The sequence below is a fragment of the Nelumbo lutea genome, chromosome 4 (assembly GCF_056320005.1).
Source record: "Nelumbo lutea isolate HS-2025 chromosome 4, American lotus-T2T, whole genome shotgun sequence".
Lineage (NCBI taxonomy): Eukaryota > Viridiplantae > Streptophyta > Magnoliopsida > Proteales > Nelumbonaceae > Nelumbo > Nelumbo lutea.
Window position 1 is genome coordinate 29,801,031 of NC_142687.1, and position 18,454 is coordinate 29,819,484.

General features: G+C 40.1%; 1 protein-coding gene across 4 annotated transcripts in view; it reads right to left on the reverse strand.

Annotated features, from left to right (window-relative positions):
* LOC148854907 (LEAF RUST 10 DISEASE-RESISTANCE LOCUS RECEPTOR-LIKE PROTEIN KINASE-like 1.2) overlaps window positions 1–18,166 on the reverse strand; it is a 30,774-nt gene extending 12,608 nt beyond the window's left edge. Inside the window, exon 1 of one of the 4 annotated variants that reach the window (XM_088986549.1) lies at window positions 17,236–18,166. In XM_088986549.1, the coding sequence (XP_088842675.1) occupies window positions 17,236–18,013 (778 nt within the window). In that variant the 5' untranslated portion in view covers window positions 18,014–18,166. Of the gene's footprint in view, window positions 1–9,183; window positions 10,367–17,235 lie in introns of those variants that run through there. The other 3 variants (XM_088986545.1, XM_088986546.1, XM_088986544.1) reach the window with 3 other exon arrangements.
* Between the last annotated feature and the right edge of the window lie 288 nt (window positions 18,167–18,454).

Consider the following 18,454-nt stretch of genomic DNA (forward strand, 5'->3'; position numbering starts at 1 on the left):
TAAATACTTAATGGTCCAAAGTATTTATTGGATTGGACCTGGTTCTTATGTAATGTATTTATATTGGGCAGGATCATATTGAACCAATATCCGATTTATTTGACAGAAGATAAGAGTATGGGTGTCAAAAGACCAGGTTTGGGTTGAATACAATTTAAATTAAAACCAATTTGAACAAATTGGATGATCTAAACATTGAATTGGAGCAGTCCAGAATGATTCAGAGCATTCACTGGATTGAATTGAATCAAAGCATCTATAATAGATTCATATTGGACCAGGTCAAGTTGGACCAATATTGGATCCATTGACAGCCCTTGGCAGGACACTACGATGAAACATGTAGGCCAGCGCCAGTCCAACATTTGGGTGCTTTAGAGAGAAGCACCAATGAAAGGACTCCTGCTAAGCATGTCAACGAATGGATGAAAAAGGAGGAAAAAACTTTGAATCTTATTAAAAAGTAATTAATTTAGCTTTTTAAGGGTGAATAACAAGGTCCTCTTCTTTTTATTTAAAAAAAAAAAAAGTTTAAATGTTGGTTGATGTGATTTGCTTAATTTGGACAGAGTACAAATACAAATGTATAGAGTGCAAAATCTTGTGTGGCTTAGGCTCCATTTGGAATGAGTACAAATACACATTTCTATTTGGGCTCCTTCTCCATCTAACCTTTTAAGCTCAATTTGGAATGAGTACAAATACAAATATGCAGAGTGCAAAACCTTGTATTTTATATGTATTTATATTGTACATATTTGTATTTGCATTCCTTCTAAAATCCTATATATTTGTACTATACATATTTGTATTTATACTCTCTCCAAACTGAATCTTATATCAAATTCTGAAAAGGCAAAAATATCTACTTTTAAAAGGAGGCAAGGTTAAGTCAAAAAGAAAAAAGTGAAATAGAAAAAAAAGGTAATGATAAGGTTGCTTTTGGTTTGATAAGAAGAATAGATCCTTAGTGACATGGGCCTCAACATAAAACACTAAAGTTGCTTTTGGTTTGATAAAAGTTGAGTTGTCTCTTATTTTATATCAAATAAAACAAAGCATAAAGATATCAAATAATCTTAGCTTATCAAACTAATATTGACAGTTGTCCTACTTCGTGTGAACATTGGTTTCTAGTCCAAATCACAAATTTATCATCCAAAATTCTTAATTCCGCATCAGGTGAAGACATGCCATTTTGTCTAACCATCTACAGAGTACAAGTTCAAATCAAGCCTGCTGGAACTGCTTCTGACAGTATAGCATACGATTTGAACCGTTTATAGTCGTTTACATACTACTGAAGATGGTATCCTCTTCATTACATAAAGACGAAGGAAGCTGAACTACTATGAAGACGACGATGATCAACAGGTAAATGAAGCAGGAAAGATGGGAAGAGCTGAAGATTGAATTACGTGAAGCTGAGAGAAATAAGTGATTCAAAGGTGTATTTGGGAAATCACGAGAGGGAACGTAGGAGGAGGCCTTGGCAAAAAGTGGACTCAACCCATGATTCCGACCAGACCAGACCAAAAACAAACTTAAGATCCCCAATCTAATGATCAGAACTAAATTAAGGTGATATGACCTGACCGACCCGAAAAGAATTTAGATCGGATGGGTTGAGCCATGGGCCACTGTCAGTTCCTTTTTCACACTAACATTAATTTTCAAATCAGCATTCGTTTGAATGGTTGAATTATTCCCACCAAATTATTAAATCCATATTTTTGTTAAAAACTGTTGACTTCAGTCAAATATCATCTAAATAATTGAATCATTCTAACTCATGGTTTTGAAAACCAGACCCCATCGAACGATGGGACCAACCGACTCAAAAATCGATCATGGCTCCGAGTCTGTTTCTGGACCCAAAAACCATTTGATGACCAGGGTTTGGACTATGATGTTCAGACCATTTGACCTGAGAACCGGTGTCAAAGGCTCAAAGAATTCCAATTTTCAAAATCATGATCTAACCTATGGGTCAACCCTAACGTGGATATTTAGGATTAGGATCTAACCTTTGCCGATCCAACCCAAAACTTCACCCGAAATTGCCGTAATGCGATCCAACCCGATTGCCAGGCCTTGCACTTATATCTACCATTCTAACTGATCAAAAGTTATCCATTAAAAGTCGCTTCTTCAACTTCAAGTTCAAGGAAGGTGACAAGCACTGTCCCAGTCAACATGCCATGCGGTCAAGTTAGGAAGTCTACCGTCTGAGTACTCAATTTCTATGTTTCCTTCGCTATCAATACAAAGTATTAATTAATACTGACTCATAGGCACCAAATCACTAGTCCCATCTCCTCCCAACAAAAAAAAAAAAACAAAAAACTCTTGGAACATGTTCCAATATTATTGGTGTTCGCACATCTTATAAATAGTAGGTCCCCGTCTTATGGTGAGATGTATGGATACTGATTATGTTGAAAACATGCTGCGATGACACAACCTCGCAGTTGGAACATCTCCCCATGATCATCAATGAATGAAAGTTGGTATGGGGAGGAAATCCAAATTCCATCTTGTTTGAAAGTTGTAAATTGGAACAGATATCGCAGCCCAACCCGATCATATATGACCGCATCTTATCTGTAGCCTGTAGGTTGTAGGAGATGGATCCGGAGTGGTGTTAGAGAGCGCTGCCTGTAAGAATTCTTGCTGGTTGCCTACCTCCTATGTCTAACGACTCTAACCTAACCTAAGGGTGTGTAGAAAATAGAAAATTAAAAACAATACAAAGCTTTGAAAGAAACATCCATGTGCATACCTCTATCTGTAGCTACCGAAGGTGGAGAGATGGCTGCAGCCGGAGTATTGTTAGAACAGGTAGCTTTGGTCTCAGAACTAATACGATAGGGACAAGAGCAACCTGGACACTGCACCTGTCCGCCGGACTTCCAACATTCCTTGCAGGGTTGGTAGTTTAGATACTCACCATCATCCCACCGCAACCAGAACCCTTGGCTAATAACATCGCCGAGTAGCGAGAAATTCTTGACCAACGTCTGGTTAGCTGTTGGAGGAACTGGGACTATCACTCTTATTTCGCACGGCATACCTGGGTACCCAACCTGATTGTGTAATTGGGTCGCTGATGCAATACCATAATAAAGAAGTGCCTCACGAGAATTAAAAGTATCCGAGCAATTAATTTGGGCTGCTGTTAATATATTTTGATAAGGATCATCAGGTTCATAAACAAAGGGGGAGAAATCGAGGCTGCTGTTAATATATTTTGATGGACGCCCATCTCATCATATGGGTGACAGCTCATGGGAAGAATTCAAGATAAGCCAAAGAACTCAAAGAATCCAAGATAATTCAGGAATTCAAAATACATCAAAAATTCAAGAGTCCAAGATAATTCAAAAATTCAAGATTATCCCAAGATAATTCAAGAATTCAAGAATTATCAAAATTCAAGAATTCAATATCCATCAAGAATTCAAGAATTCAAGACTCATCAAGAATTCAAAGAATCCAAGACTCATCAAGAATTCAAGAATTTTAGATAATCCAAGATTCGTGCATGAATAAGATCAAGGGAGATCGGACGGGGGAGATCAAGTCAAGAAGAGTTTGATCCTATCTACAAGTTTGAGATGTTTAGATCAAATCTAATTTCTTTTCCTAGTTCTTTTATAATTTTTCAATGTATTATAAGTACTGTTATTTCCCAAAATTATTAATCAATTTCATACTTCAGAATTTCTTCAGATTTCCTCTTCAATTTTTGCCACATTTTCTCTCTCCTAGAGAATTCGGTGTTCTTCGCTAGGAACTAGCGAACGCCCGGTGCTTGCATAGCCAGCCCGGTTTATTGCTTCCACACTGCGTCAAGTGGTATCAGAGCAGGGAATTCGCCCAGTCATGTCCAACCCAGACGGTAGCAGTCGCAACCCACCCCGTGACGGAGATCAGGGGTTTCCAGCTGTTTGGAGAGCAATCGAAGAACAGCGTACAGCCACACGTAACATCGAACGGCAGTTGGCAGAGGTGACTGAGCAACTGCAAACTTTGTTACGAGAGGTTGTCCCATGAAACCGGGAAAATCCACAGCAGATCAAAGGAGACATCCACGACAGACCACCCGTCGTTACTGCGTCCCGACGTCCAATCCTTGACGATGACAATAATGATGATTTCGAATTTGGTGGTGCTCCAGTTCTTCCCGGCAATGACAAAAACGGTAGAAATTGGCACAATCAATGTAATTTCAATCCTCGTATGAATAATGATGAATTTAAACTCAATGTAGATATTCCTACTTTTAGTGGAGATCTTGGTATAGAGGGACTTCTGGATTAGATCACAGAAGTCGATAGGTTCTTTGATTACATGGAGATACCAGAGGAACGAAGGGTAAAACTGGTAGCTTTCCGATTAAAGGGAGGCACATCTATTTGGTGGGAACGGATGAGAGAGACCCGGATGAGAGAAGGAATGGGTCCTGTTCGAACCTGGAGGCGCATGAAACAATTAATCAGATGTAAATTTTTACCTCCTGATTATGAACAATATATGTTTGAATCTTATTAGAGGTGTGCGCAGGGTTCTCGTAGTGTTAATGAATATACATCTGAATTTTTTAGATTAACTTAAAGAAATCAATTATCTGAAAGTGATAACCAGTAGGCAGCCCGTTATCTAAGCGGTTTAAGACCGTCCATCAGAGATAAAATTGGTGTACAGATGGTTCTTAGTGTGCAGGAAGCAAAGAACCTAGCCTTGAAAGTAGAATTGATGTTCCAAGATAAGGCACGTAGTACGGATAACGCCGGTAAGGTTGTTACAGGAGGACATACTCGAGGTAACCCTTCCAACCTTCATAAACCCAGTAATCCCTATGCAAAGCCTGCTCCTATTAAATGCTTTAAATGTAATGAGGTTGGACATAGATCCAGTGACTGTCCCAAGAGGAAGGCAGTTAATATGGTAGAAAGGGAGGAGGAAGAAGATGTAGAGGATGAAGTATACTGTGGACCTGATGGGGAAGATGAAGAGGGTCCATACGAACATGAAGAGTATACCTGTGTTGTGAAAAAATTAATGTTGCCCCAGAAAAATAAAGATACTTCTCAAAGGCACAGATTGTTTCGTACTAGATGTACTATCAAGGGTAAATTATTTGATTTAATTATTGATAGTGACAGTCAAGAAAATATTATTTGCAAGGATGTCATACAAAGGTTACAATTACTTCTTGAAAAACATCCAAACCCATATACAATTGGGTGGATTAAGAAGGAGGCAACGTACGAGTGGAGAAACACTGCAAAGTACCATTTTCTATTGGTAAGTACAATGATGAAGTATATTGTGACATTGTAGACATTGATGCTTGCCATATTTTGTTAGGTAGGCCTTGACAATTTGATACAGATGCAAGGCACATGGGTAGGATGAATACCTACCAACTTGAAAAAGAGGGTATACGTTACACTTTGTTACCCATGGCTGAAGAGAATATTCCTAAGGCCCCAAAAGCCAATGAGAGAAATTTTCTTACTATTACCCATCATCATGCTGAATTTATGAAAGAATGTAAGGATACCCATGAGGTACATTTGTTGAAGGGAAAAAATATGAATGAAACATTGGAAGAAAACAAAATTCCAGTGGAAGTGCAGGGACTACTTGATGAGTTCCATGATGCAGTTTCAGATGAGTTACCACATGAACTCCCACCCATGCGAGATATACAGCATCACATTGATTTTGTTCTTGGTACTAGAATCATAATTCCCCTTGTAAATTCTTCAAAGGTTAAGGTTTGTGGTCGATGTGTAGCTACGCCAGAAGACCTTAGTTTGTTGCAAGAAATCGTACTGTGTGTAAGCTTTCACATTCACAGTTCCATTTTCATTGAGGGTGATAAGTCTTCATGGAAGTTAGAAGTTCCTTCATACTTCAATTCTACTCTTTGTCCTCTTCTAGCTCTTTTCAAATTGCTGAAAATTAAGCCATATCAGAAGGTAGAAGTTATCCGAATGATCTTGACAAGCGAAAATGTTCCTTAAGCCTAGAGGGTGATTCAGATGAAACTACAACACTCTTGCCTCTTTTGAAACGAAGAAAGGGGGGCCAACATCCTAAGCAAAGTAATGATAAACAAGTTATCTCAAAGTCAACTCTAAATAAGCTTGTTGGTATTGCAGATACATACAATCTAGAGGAAATGGATCCCCCAAAAACACTCATGTGTGGTCTAAAGCTGTATCAGAACCAAGCCCTTTATTGGATGACAGAATCGGGGAAGGAAATTGATGTTGAGCAAGCGGCCAAAACAGTTCATCCATGTTGGTCTGCTGACTGTATATGTGATAAGAGAGCGTCTGGAATTTATGTTAACAATTTCTCAAGGGAAGCTACTACACAATTTCCTAGTGCTTTAATACTTGCTGACTTTCATCGCTACCTACCAGAGACGACCCTCGCATATCCTAGCCACGACTCGGGGTCAAGTCTTTTCCAAGTGGGTGAGAATGATGGAGGCCCATCTCATCATATGGGTGACAACTCATGGGAAGAATTCAAGATAAGCCAAAGAACTCAAAGAATCCAAGATAATTCAGGAATTCAAGATACATCAAGAATTCAAGAATCCAAGATAATTCAAGAATTCAAGATTATCCCATGATAATTCAAGAATTCAAGATCCATCAAGAATTCAAGACTCATCAAGAATTTAAGAATTCAAGACTCATCAAGAATTCAAAGAATCCAAGACTCATCAAGAATTCAAGAATTCTAGATAACCCAAGATTCATGCATGGATAAGATCAAGGGAGATCGGACGGGGGAGATCAAGTCAAGAAGAGTTCGATCCTATCTACAAGTTTGAGATGTTTAGATCAAATCTAATTTCTTTTCCTAGTTCTTTTATAATTTCTCAATGTATTATAAATACTGCTATTTCCCAGAATTATTAATCAATTTCATACTTTAGAATTTCTTCAGATTTTCTCTTCAATTTTCGCCACCTTTTCTCTCTCCTAAAAAATTCGGTGTTCTTCACTAGGAACTAGCGAACGCCCGATGCTTGCATAACCAGCCCAGTTTATTGCTTCCACATTGCGTCATATTTGTTTTGACAAATAGAGTCCAACACATCTAGTCAGGCGACCTTGAGACTATGGTTCGAAGAATTGATGTATAAAACGCGGTATCGTTGTGAAGCAATCACTATGGTAGTAAGGCTACCACTCCCGCAGACAAGCTCAAAACCTACAAGGCCGCAATAACTGGGTCGACTATTTCCCCAGAATGGGAAGCCGATTTCTTGGATCTTTCCACAGCTAAAAGTGATATTGCAGTTTGAATACACTAGATGCTCAACATTGCACAAATACTTTGGGATCTCGAAGACGAGGAGGAACACGGTGATGACAGACAGGAAGAATTGGGAAGATGGAAAGAGTTGAGTATGCATTTAGCGGAGAGAGAGAGGATAAAATGTGTTTGGTTTTGGGGAAGGGAGAAGTCGGAGAGACGAATGGCTTAAGCTTAATTTCATCCTAATCGATGAAACATTTAAAAGAAAGCCAGGCACCTTCCAAGACTTTTCCAGAAAAAGAAAAAACGAAGAGAGAGGAAAAAGTGAGAATCGTAGAAAGATAAATGTTGCAATCCTCCTCGTCAATGTGATAATCGACTTGGATTAGATTCTTCCTTCATAACCCGTCAACCCATTACTGATCCATTTAGAGAAAATTATTAAATGGGTTCTTTGACCCAACCCATTAACTTCTTTTATTTCATTAAAAACACCAAAAAAATAAATAAATAGAAAAATACAGAAAATACAAAAAAAATAATCGAAATTGCAGAAAAGTATAATTAAAAATTATAGAAAACATATAAAAAAGAAAAATAGAAATTGTAGGGGAAAAGTAGGAAATATAAAAAAGCACAGAAGATGCAAAGAAAAAAAGAAACTACAAAGATGTATAATAGAAAAAATTTGCAGAAAAAATATTAAAAATATCGAAAAATTACAAATAAATATACAAGGTCTTCAAACTAGGCATTAATACTGCTTCCATATCGGTGTGTAGCGAATTGTATTCACCGTGATACAACCCGATATGGAAGCACGACTTGTGGAATGGAATGCATACCTAGCTGTGGTGTATCCATATCCATGGATACGCCCCATATTGGTAGTATACTTTGAACGTTCGATAAGAGTGGCTGAAGACGAGCTCCTACATTGGAAACTGGATTTCCATCCCTGTTGGGCCTAAGCATTCTATTTGAAATGAAGAGTGACAAAGAAAAGAAGTTCTGCAAGGTGAATGAGATAATGACTCAGAGAAGGGATGAGAAAACACTGGAATTGATATGAAACCCAATTCATAGCATTTAGCATTAATGAGAAGTGATTTGGCTCGAACTAATGAGTAAGGATATGTGGATGTGGCCTGCCAAGTCAGATGATAGATCAGTGTGTGGTGCATCGATATTAGATTGCAGGACCTCGAGAGCTTGATCAACACCTCGGAACTAGAGCACCTTGGTATCCACACACGTCGAGGTGTCAGATAACCAAACTTAGAAGATCACCAATTATCTCAAAACCTAATGTAGTGGGAAGAGGGGTGAAAATAGATAATAATCATAATACCTCAAGACTGAACTCTGAAGTAGTCCTTCCTTCATGAAAACGACTGCATGAGGAAAATTTTGGGATTGATATGCACATCTCAACATATATACCACAAAGTCTTACTAACATTGACATTTCTCCTAATATCCATATCACCCATCCAAATAACTAATTTGCCATCCACACGTTCCTCGGTTCAGATTCCAGATGAAGCCAAGCCGTGTCTTGTCGTCTTGTCTTACCAACTACAATTCTACAAATTAATAGCTAGATTGAAACCCCCGAGGATGTTTGGAATTGGTCACTGCAATTACTTTATTCTGAACAATGAGGGAATGGTCATTTCTTCTCTCCTTTTATTGTGATTTGGGAATGAAAACTCATTCCTACTGATTTCAATTTTCATTTCCATTCATATGTGAACCAAATAGATTATGAAAATACACCATTCGGATTCCAATTCCAATTCTAACTATAAACGACCCTAATTTTAATCAAATTAATTAAATATTAATTAAGCATGCCTACCGCTGCAATGAGTGATTGAAGGAAAGTGGTACCTGAACAAGATTTTGCGGAGGATCCATGGCGGCAAAAGCAAGTTGCACGATTCAAAGTGGAGTTATATCCGCACTGTCCACCGGATTGCCAACATTCTGTGCAGGAAGCGTCGCTTAGATTCCACCCCAACTGGAAACCTTGCCTTATAACTTGGCTGAGGTTCGACTCTATATTGTTTACAAGCATCTCCATGGGTATTGGAGGAACTGGGAGAGATACTCCTGCTTTGCAACTCCAACCAAATACTCCACTAGAACTACTGTAGTCGTCGTGTATTGGAACCTGATCGATGATATAGAGAACCTCAGTTGGATCTCCATTGTAGGGGCAACTGACTTTGGCCGGAATTTTATCATACGGATACCCCTGCCCCCCTGACCCTAACGAGCACCCGTAGAACAAATTCATGTACAGATCACTCGGAATAGAAGTGAAAGGGGTGAAATTGAGGCTGGTGTTTACAGGTTGCGTTTTACAAATGCCGTCGTCCAACACATCCACTCGGGCGACCTTTAGAATTCGATTCCTGGTATCGATCTGCAAAACGCGGTAACTTTGTGACATGATCTCAATGGAAGTTAGGTTGTTGTTTCCGCATACCAGCCTGAATTCCGGAGGGCCACAATAACTGGGTCGACCATTTCCCCAGAAAGGGTAGCCGACTCCTTGGACGTTTCCACAGTCGAAAGTGCGATTGCAGTTTAAGTATTGTGGATCATCACCGCATAAAGCTGATGGAACCTCAATGGAGAGGAAGACGATAGCTGTAAACAGGAAGAGCGCTAGCAGGGAAGATGGGAGGAATACGTGAGGCTGCATTGGGCGAAGTTGAGAGTGAAAGATCAAGTATGGATTGTGAGGCTAAAGCAACAAACTATCTCTTAAGAGGGAACAAGAGATGGAGTGAGGCAGAGGAATCTCTCGAAAGCCTAGAGCACTGAGGTAACCTCTCACTCTCAGTACATGAAATTCTTTGACAAAAGTAAATTAAGTTGGCAAAGTAAAGCAAAGACTATACATCTGCACTATTCAAAGATTTCATATATGGTGGTTCACCTCTAAAAGTATAAAATTTGAAACAAAATCAGTGATCCCGAAGTAGTTAGAAATAAAATGTAGAACAGGGGAAGTGGTTCACAAAGGAAAATATTAAAATGGAAAACAGGGGAAGTGAAAAGAGAGACGTTACCTACCAACTGAAGTCCAAATGGGTTTTAACTTGTAAAAGACGCAATTATGGGAGAAATAACAAGTGAAGAAAAAGGACGGTGGACCTACTATCCCACCAGCAACGGGGTCTTTGTGCGAGGAAGATTGAGTCATTCGAACAGAGTAACCTAATTACTGTTATGCTACACAATGTGCTCATACTCCGATTAAGTTAAAAATCAAGGCCTGTTCATGTATGGTGATGGGCCTAGTAATTAATATATATTTTATATATAACAAAGGTGTTTGGTACGTAGCAAGCTTATGATATTTATGTTCAACTGCACTAGCCCCCAATTTCAACTATTCTATCACTGAGTTGAACGCTTTACCAAATAACAGCATCTTTGACTCTTAGCTCCGGGGCTCATTTATTTAATGTGTTTCACTTCCGTTTCTTTTAGAGGAGAGGAATTGGCTCAAGCTCGACCCACCCATAGAAAGCGAGCGAGAACATAGTGCTGCCTTAGCCCTTAGCCTTACCCTTGGGCCATCAGAGCGCCAGACCACAAGCAAAATAACATTAGCATTTAGCATTAATGAGAAGTGATTTGGCCCGATCTAATGAGTAAGGACATGTGGATGTGGCCTGCTAGTCAGACGACAGATCAGTGTGTGGTGGATCGGTATTAGATCGTAGGGCCTCGAGAGCTTGGTCCCCTAGGCATCAGAGCACTTCAGCACTAGAGCACCTTGGTATCCACACACGTCGAGGTGTTACATAACCAAACTTAGAAGGTCACCAATTATCTCAGAACCTCCCAGGATCACGTTGCGTAACCGTAGACTTTATCTTCTCCTCGTCCGAACCGGAGGAAAACGATAACCCTCATTAATTGACACGTTACTCTCCAACCAAAGCGGAACGGATCCTAACGTCATGGGCCAAAGATTCTGGGAACCTTTCAAGAGACCTACGACATCTCATCTATATAAGGGCATCAACCCCCAAGACTCAGGTACATGCAATTATTTGCTCACTAGCATTCTAGCACTCAAGTATTCGGCTCGCAACCATAATACAGTACTAACTTAAGCATTGGAGCGACCTCGCCGGGTTAGCCACCCCGGGTTGTCTGATCCTCTATCTTGCAGTTGGTCCAACTAGCCACACGACTAAGATCCAGGTCATCTTCCAGCTAGGAGTTTCCATATCACACACTATCAATTGGCGTCGTCTGTGGGTATCGATCGAAAAGTCAACACTACATTTCATCAACTGCCACACTCTTTTTCAAGGTATCTTCCAGCAACACCGGTAAGGGCATTGACATGAATGCCACTAGGGGGCAAGATCATCAAATGTCACTCCCTCAAGGCCCCTCAGTGACTATCGGGCAGTTTACCATTCCCCTGACTGCTTCAAGGATCCCCTCTCCGTCAGTGCCTCAAACAACCCAACAGATAAATGTCCCATTGCCCTAGATGAACACCACCTTTTTAGAGCCTTCTGTGATCCCTCCTGGGGTCGGGCATTCTCAATTCGACGACATCGTTCAGAGCGTCAGGATGATGCAGATCTAGATGCAGCAGATCCACCAATTCTAATAGTTCCAATAGTATTATTTCTACCAACAATACCAATAGTAGTTTCCACCACTACAACCAAGCCAATAGCATATTCCACCTCAGCACACAGGTTAGTTTCAAAGATAGAACTAGAGCCAAAATCAGCACAGGGTCCGTCAAGATGTCCGCCAATCTCCCCATCGGGGTGAGGGGACCTCGCAGGTACCAATCCCTCCCAAAGGTCAGACCCCACCTTGGGGCAGGACAAACGGACAGCACACTCCCCAGTTTCTCAAAGGGGGAATCCAAAGGACAAGCCCGAAGTCAGCTAGCCCAAGAGGAACAACTAGCAGCAACTTTCGCAGTAGGAGAACAATGGATCACGACGCAATGATCGTCAGCTTGGGGCCCAAGGTGTGGGCTCAAGACGAGACCCCTCGAAACCCCGCAAGAGCCAACACCAGTCTCGAGACTAAGAAGAAGCAGCAAGAAGGAGCCCCGATCCACCTCATGATAGTGTTGGGGAGTGAGAGTGGACCAAAATTGAGGTGCCTGACCATGCAGAAGTCAGCAACACTAATACTGAGCCAGTAAAGAAGCAATAGCAGCAACGTCGCAAGACTCGCCGTTCCTAGGTCAGGAACAGCCTGCCAGCGAAGAACAACCAACCGTTGGAACAAAGTAAGGAAAGGAAAGAAGTAAAGTCAATGGCTACACAAGTGGCTCCAGCTTTGTTGAGCCGGCAATCCCCCCTGTCACCCGAGCTACTAGCAATCCCAATGCAGAAAGATTTCAAGGTACCTCCGTTGGACAAGTACGATGGATCCTACGACCCCAGTGATCATGTAGATAGGTTCCAGTCTCAAATGCATCTCGTCAGGGCAGATGAAGCGTGTATGTGTGTGGCTTTTTCCACCACCTTCAAAGGGTTAGCTCGGGCTTGGTACAGTAACCTCGCGCTAGGCTCCATCAGAAGTTGGAGACAGTTCATAGACAAGTTCACAGCCCACTTCATCACTAGTAAGAAGTGCCCGAAGTTACAAGAGAGCCTTCTGAACGTGGTACAGAGGGAAGGTGAGTCAATTCGGAGCTACATCAAACGTTTCAATGAAACGTGCTTACAAATACCGAAACTTGACCCAACAGTACGCCTCACCACAGCTCGGAAAGGAGTCACACACAAGAAGTTTAGGTGGTACGTCAGAGTGAATCGGTCGAAGACCATTACAAAGTTTCTCGTCTTAGTTGAGAGACCATTACAAAGTTTAGGTGGTACAAGGAGTTTAGGTGGTACGTCAGAGCACTTCGGCACCAGAGCACCTCGGTACCCACACACGCCAAGATGTCATGTAACCGAACTTAGAAGGTCGCCAGTTATCTCTAAATCTCCCAAGATCACATCACATAACCATATGCCTTATCTTCTCCCCGTCCGAATCAGAGGGAAACGATAAATCTCATTAATTGACATGTTACTCTCCTACCAAAACAGAACGAATCCTAACTTCACGGGCCAAAGATTCTGGGAACGTTTCGAGAGACCTACAGCATCTCAGTTATATAAGGGCCTCAACCCCCAAGACTCAGGTATGCACAATTATTTGCTCACTAGCATTCTAACACTCAAGTGTCCAGCTCGCAATCATAATACAGTACTGACTTAAGCATTAGAACGACCTCGCCGAGTTAACCACCCCGAATTCTTTGGTCCTCTATCTTGCAGTTTGGTTCAGCTCATTACACGACTAAGGTCTAGGTCATCTTCCGGCTAGGAACTAAGGAAAAACAAATAATGGAAAAATAAAAAAAAATAAAAATAAAAAAGAATATCAAAGGAAGTGGCCAATCCCATTCTGTAGTGGCTGCAACTCATGAGGGTAGAATGGGTTTGGGAAATGCACACCAGGCCCAGGCAACGAAGATCCTATAAGTCGGTCACCAACAAGTCTTTAATTTTCCATAACGTTGGTCTATAACCCTAATGTCATGCCCATTGTCCTGTCTATATGTAAATTTACTAGCCAAAGCGGAAGTTTTCTATAGCCTTTTACGGTGTTCTCCAAATGACTGAAGTGCTCTAGAAGCTTTGTAATGGGTTTAATTGCTTAACACATGTCTAGGTTGTGTAATTGAGCAACTTTCCAGTGTTCTCGCATCACTATAATGGGTCTTTAGGGAAAAAAGAATTTTCCTGTGGAGGGTGGCCACACGCCAAAAACGTTAGTTCTCTCCCGTCTGTCTTTACTCGAGTAAATGGAAGCGCAACCGAACACAACACCGAAAGCTATTAAGGCAACTTTTTCCTATGAATCACTTGCTTGAAAGCCCGTAAGCCCAGTCCGGGCCTGTATAAAGGTTAGGCTTGAACTTGCAATCCAGGCCAAGCCGGGCCCAAACCTAAGCTTAAGCCCTTATCATTAGTACAAAACCTGAGCCAAACCCGATTCAGCTTGGCCATGGTCACCCCTAACATAAGGTAATAAAAAAACCTGAGATCGTAAAGCGGGACACATGCAAAATTGCAAATAAAAAGGGCGAGGGTGTGTGGTTGATAGTTCATTTCATATAAACAGTACGGTCGCATGCATGAGGACAGAATGGGATTGAAATGCGCTCCAGGCCCAGTGCAACGATAACGCCGGAAAGTCGCCAACAAATCTTTAAAGCTTGTCTGACGGTGACAGTATAGTAATTTTATACTGTAATACTTTCCATGACCAACTGTGTTTTATCGAGATAGAAACATTTTGATTTTGATAGAAAACCAAATTTTCTTAAAATCTTTCCCCATATTTCTGGTTCTCTTTTGTTTTCTATTAAATCAAACACAGCCTTTACCATCTATCCAATTATGAAAAAACTAATTACGGCCCATTCATTTTTCAGGAAACCATGTGTATGGGGTAAGTGAAAAAGTGTTTCTTAAGTTAATCAATGATCTATTTAATTACCAAAAAAAATCAGTGATCTATTTTATTAACCACAAGTGGGATTGGTGATCAATGACAACCACAACCCTATTGACCAAATTTTCTTCCTTATATATATATATATATATATATATATATATATATATATATATATATATATATATATTGCACACTATTAAATAGAGAAAAAAGACATTTAAGAGAGAGAGACGGGTAGTAATAATGCGTCTATTTGGCATTGATGTCTTTGCTCCAAAAAATGGTGATATATCAACGCCACATCAAAAAAAAATAAAAAAACGGTGCTCCAAGAAATGTCTATTTGTTTGGAACCGTTTTCCATAAAAATCGGTGCTCCAAGCTATGCAATCGAGAAAGTGTGGTTTGGAGCAATGCCGAATTTGGCATTTTCTCATATTGCAGCTTGTTGCTGCCAACAATGATGTGATGTGTCAATGACATGGACTTCCTATAATGGGTACTAGTGCTAAAAACAAACATAGAGCATTGGTACCAAACAGAAAGTGTTGTTGTTACTCCAGGAAACATCTTACCTGGCAGCAACGTTTCCAAACAGAAAAAAGACACCGCTTAAAAATAGTACTTCCAACCCACACATATTACAATAATTATTGTATTTTAAAATCTACAGTATTAATAATAATTAAAATCTTTTTAATAATTAACAGTCTAATTGTATTTATTAATTAATAGCATTTTTAAATAATTATCAATATTTATTCAAAAATAATATTAATTAATGTATTTATTGATTAATATAATGTAAGTTATAATTTATTAAAAAACAACATTAACAACTACAGTATTTTATTAATTAACAATATTAACTATACTTTTAATTAATATAGTATTTTTAATAATTACAGTTTTATTAATTAATTAAAAGTAATTATTAAAATACTAAATTTATTAATTAATAGCATTTTTAATTAATATAGTACTTTTAATAATTACACCATCAATTGATTTATGTGCTTCTCATAATATATAAATTATATAAAAAGAAAATTTTGAAGCTTAATAACTAAAAGAGAAAAGAAATTTTTTCTATTATTCTACACATAAAAAAGGTAAAAATACATCATCCCGTGCACCGCAGAGTCACCGCTAGTTAACCAAAAAAGCAAAGGGTTAAATACACTACAGACCAATGCAGAATTCTGAATTACAACCCGCCATAGTCTACTAGTAGCCCCTATAAACCACATCCTACCTGTGAATTTGACATCAACCCATGGCCAAGATTCATCCCCCTGTACACCGGGACCAGTAAAGGTAATAGGCAATAGTCACTAACCCTTGGCTTTCTCACTTTCTCTTGCCTCTTGACTCTCTTCGTCTTTCCCAATCCCCAAATTTTCCTCGGACGCCAGTCGTCCTCCGACCGATGGCGTCTCAAATCTCACATAGTGGCCAATTTTCCTCTTGCTTCGGTGCTTTCCTGTGCCTCTTTCTCTCTCTCTCTTGCATGTCATCTCCATCTCCATCGCGCCAACCATCAAGGAAACAAGCACGCAGCCATACAGCAAAACCGGTCGCTGCCTCGCCGGCAAGCACCAAGTCAGCTTAGCCGCCTCAACTCCACCAGGACCGCCACCTCCTACGCTCTGTCTCTGTCTCTCTCATCTCTCATCTCCCTTTTTTTTCTTAATTTTGAGTGTAAAATAAAAACCATAAAACTGAACCGCGATTAATCAATTACATCTGTCTTAAGGGCTAAGAACTATTCTCCCAACTGTTATAGCACAAATAGGCTCATGCTAGTTAGAAGTAAAGAAGTTGCTCTAGAAATTAGAACAACAATTGTCATGGCTCAATCGCATTAGTCGCCTGCTCGCTGCGAAAGCCACAAACGTCCTGAATAAGCCATGAGGCTTTTCTTCTGATCTTCGGACAGTAGACAAGTACAGGGACACTAAAGAATGATTCAGTCAATGATTCATTCTTTGAGAGCAACCTAGGATTATTTATCAACATACGCAAACATATTTTCAAACTTAAAGAATGATTCAGTAAATGCATGTCAAAACAAAAACAATCCATCCACATAAATTAATAATAATAATAATAATACTCCACATAAATTAACATAACAGCAGGAGCAGTAGCAACTAGCAATATTATTAGATTTGAGAGGTAGGACCTAATTTCACTTTTTTCTGAGGGAATGCTCCTTTAATTTCCATGATGGATATTCCATGTTATCATCAAAGTTTAAGGTTTTCTTAAATATGGCCTACGTTGATGCGCGTTATCCACCATTTGAAGGAGCCAACCAAAGTGGACTGAACTTCTAACCAGCACTGATCATGGAATTATGACGGAAATTTTCGCAATAATTCAAAGAAAGAAAAAGAAGGGGTAGAGAGGAATTAAACATACCGTAACCGGAACAGCTTTCCGTCCTTTGGGTTCCATTCTTGCAAAAGCAGAGCAGCTCCTTCTTTTTGTATAAACAACGCCCACCAGAGTTTTCGCATACAAAACAATCTTTTAATCTTCCCCAGTACAACTCAAACCCAGCTAGCAGCAACCGATTAATCCTATTAATCAAAACCGAATTCGGCGAGGTAACCGTGGTCACAACGTGCTCCTCACAATTCTTGTACCAATCAAACCCCCTCGGAACTTTTCCCTCCTGGAAAACGAACGACTGCTGATTCGCATGGTTTGCAAGGCAGGAGAGCCTATTACCACTATAGTATAAATAGAAATCAGAAGGGATCGAAGAGCAATTATAGAAACAGGAGAGGTTTAAAGCATATTTGGAGTAGTGTAATTCAGGTACGGTGTTGAGGGTGATGTTGTGCCGTACTTTTGGACATGATTCATTGATCGTAACGTCAGCGTCGACCAGGGTGAGAGTTTGAAGGGCATAATTGATGTTGGTGACATGGTAGGTATCTTTGGGCAGACGGAGGATGGTTTTATAGATTCCACCGGCGGCAATTGAGCAGGAGAGGCCGAAGCCAGGATATCCACAGTAGTCGGTGTCGCTTATGCTTAGACTATCATTTTGGTACCAGAAAGGGTAGCTGATGTTAACGCTACCGCACATGTAAAATGATCTGCAAACCACCGACGATGAATTTACGGTATCACTGTTTGTTTGGAGGCCGAGAAGGATGAGGGAAACGACGACGAGAGAGAGTCGAGACATTGCTGGGTCGGAAGGCAAAACCAGAGAACAAATTTTAAGAGAAATAAGCTCTGTTGTGTTCTGCTGGACTGGACAGGCTTTTCGTTTTCCAATGGGAATCACAAAACCGCTCCTTCTCAGTGTATCTGGTCAAGAGTCTCAAGACTCTTCAAAGTGTTTGCTGTATAATGCATGCACTAATACTTGGTCCTGGAGTCGTTGTCGACCTCCATTGTGCGTGTTAGCTTGGATTAGTCTCGCGATTGGATTTGGGCCCAGCTAGCCCACATAGATATTCCACCCAAACATATTTAAATGGTATCGTTGTGAGTAATCAAATCAAAAGGTCTGGTGTATTTTAATTTTTAAATATGACAAGAGCTAGCGAAAAATTGGTCGCATCTGATTCGATTCGAGTGTAAACAGACATAGCTTAGGATGTGGAAAAACTCTTGGCACAAA